Below are 2,064 nucleotides of genomic sequence, written 5' to 3' on the forward strand. Positions count from 1 at the left end.
CCGGCCAACCTGGTGTTCGTCTACCTGCTGTGCCGGGAAGCGCTGCGGGGCGAAGACATCGGGAGCCAGGCCGAGCTGCAGGCCGCCTTTCTCACCTGCCTCTATCTCGCCTACTCCTACATGGGCAACGAGATCTCCTACCCGCTGAAGCCCTTCCTGGTGGAGAGCTGTAAGGAGGCCTTCTGGGACCGCTGCCTCTCCATCATCGACCTCATGAGCCCCAAGATGCTGCAGGTCAACGCCGACCCGCACTACTTCACCCAGGTCTTCGCCGACCTCAAGAAGGAGAGCGGCTCCGAGGAGAAGGGCCGGCTGCTCATCGGCCTCGACCGGTGAGCGCCCGCCGCCCCCCGCGTCCCCCGGACACGCCGCGCCCCCCGGCCCGGAGCCGCTTCCCGGGGGGATTTGCCCGGCGGGGAAGGGCGGGAGCCGCCGCCTCCTTCCCGGGGGGACACGGGGGGTTCGGCCGCCGCCGGACCGGAGCGCAGACCCCCGGTTCCCTCCCGCGCCGCCGCTTTCCAGCCGCCGCCCCCTCCCCACGCTGCGGGCCCGGGGATGCTGCGGCTTCGCCATCGGATTGATCGCAGCAGTTCATGGATGGGGGGACGAGAGCCCCCGCAGCTGATATCCCCCCGGAGCGGAGCGGGGCTCCGCGGGGCCGGTCACCGCATCACCGGGAGAGAGCCCAGGTAGGGGGAAAAAAAAAAAGAAAAAAAAAAGAAAAAAAATTCCTCTAAAGGCTCCAGCGGAGGCGGCTGAACCGGCCCGGTCGGGACTCACCGGCAGTACCGGGACAGAGACGCGGGCACGGCCCGGGGACCCCCCCCCCCCACCTTTCTTCCCTCATCCCGCCCTTTATTTATTTTCTTTGAAGAGACTCGAATTCCCGAGCGGGTCCGGGTGACGGGAATCACCGCTACTGTTCATGAGATCAATGTGAAATGTCTTGTTCCCATCGTGCACTGATCATGAGTATTGTGTAAAGGATCTACTTGAGTGTGCAAGCAAGGGGAGCCGCCACATGCTGCTATATGAATTCTTCTAGAACAAACCCAACGAACTGCAAACCTGCGGGGGGGAAAGAGAAAAAAAAAAAACCTTTCTTCTGTCATTGTTGCTTTTCCAGTGGTATTGCGCATGCAAACAGGAGCATTTTGTGTCTTCGGGAAAAAAAAAAAAGGAAAAAACGCATAAAAAAATAATAATCAAAAGAAAAACCTTAATGAGAGATGGCTGTAAAATTACACCCATGCACAAAGACCCGCCACCACCGCGACACCGCAGTCTCGAGCCGGTATTCCCGTATCAGGCCTGGGGACTGAGACCTTCTTTTTGGGTTTTATCATATTTTTTTTTTCTCCGTGTGCTCAGTTCTAGTTTAGTTCTGGTCCATCGGGCGTTAAACTGGTGAACGAGAGGGAGAAATAACGTGCCATTTATTTTTATTTTTGATTTTTTCACTTGAAGCTCTTCATGGCTGTACATTTGGACCCTGCTAATGATACATGTGTACGTACGTTTTTTTAGTGCAATCTCTTCTGTAGATCTTTGTTGACCAAATTGGTGGGTATTGTTACTTAATTAATTTATATTTGTCTCATTTTGTATGTATGTGTATAGTGTGTTTGTAAGTATGTGTGGTTTATAACCCGACCGACTGTGTCATGGGGCTCAGTGTGCCTGTAATTTAATCCCCCTCCCCTTATTTTTATTTATTTTTGTACTGTGCTGATTAAATAAAAATGCACTGACCATCCATTACACGGCAGCGGCTCGTGGCCGAGTCTTTTCTGCGCTCGGACTCGGGGAATGGGATTTGTGTTGACGACAGAGGGTTTAACGCAGCCGCCGCTTTAATCGCGTTACCGGCGCCGGGGTCACCCCCTGGCGGGAGAGCGGCAGCAGCCGGAGGGGCAAAATCGGGATATGGGGACACCAATCCCCCCGGGCATCATCGCCCCCGAGCCGGCAGGAACAGGCACCGCCACGGTGGGATGCAACTAATTGCGGTTTTTATTATTTATTACAGTGAATTATGTAAACAAAACCCAGCTCCATTATAGT

General features: G+C 54.7%; 1 protein-coding gene across 1 annotated transcript; it reads left to right on the forward strand.

Annotated features, from left to right (window-relative positions):
• Nucleotides 1–1,768, forward strand: LOC130583657 (cyclin-dependent kinase 5 activator 1-like; the record flags this gene model as incomplete). Its single annotated transcript, XM_057383168.1, has 1 exon — nt 1–1,768. A coding segment is annotated over one exon (336 nt), but the record flags the coding sequence as incomplete, so codon positions are not given.
• Nucleotides 1,769–2,064: the final 296 nt, after the last annotated feature.

This window comes from Malurus melanocephalus, unplaced genomic scaffold, assembly GCF_030028575.1.
Source record: "Malurus melanocephalus ecotype Western Australia unplaced genomic scaffold, MMel_1.1 scaffold_613, whole genome shotgun sequence".
Classification (NCBI taxonomy): Eukaryota; Metazoa; Chordata; class Aves; order Passeriformes; family Maluridae; genus Malurus; species Malurus melanocephalus.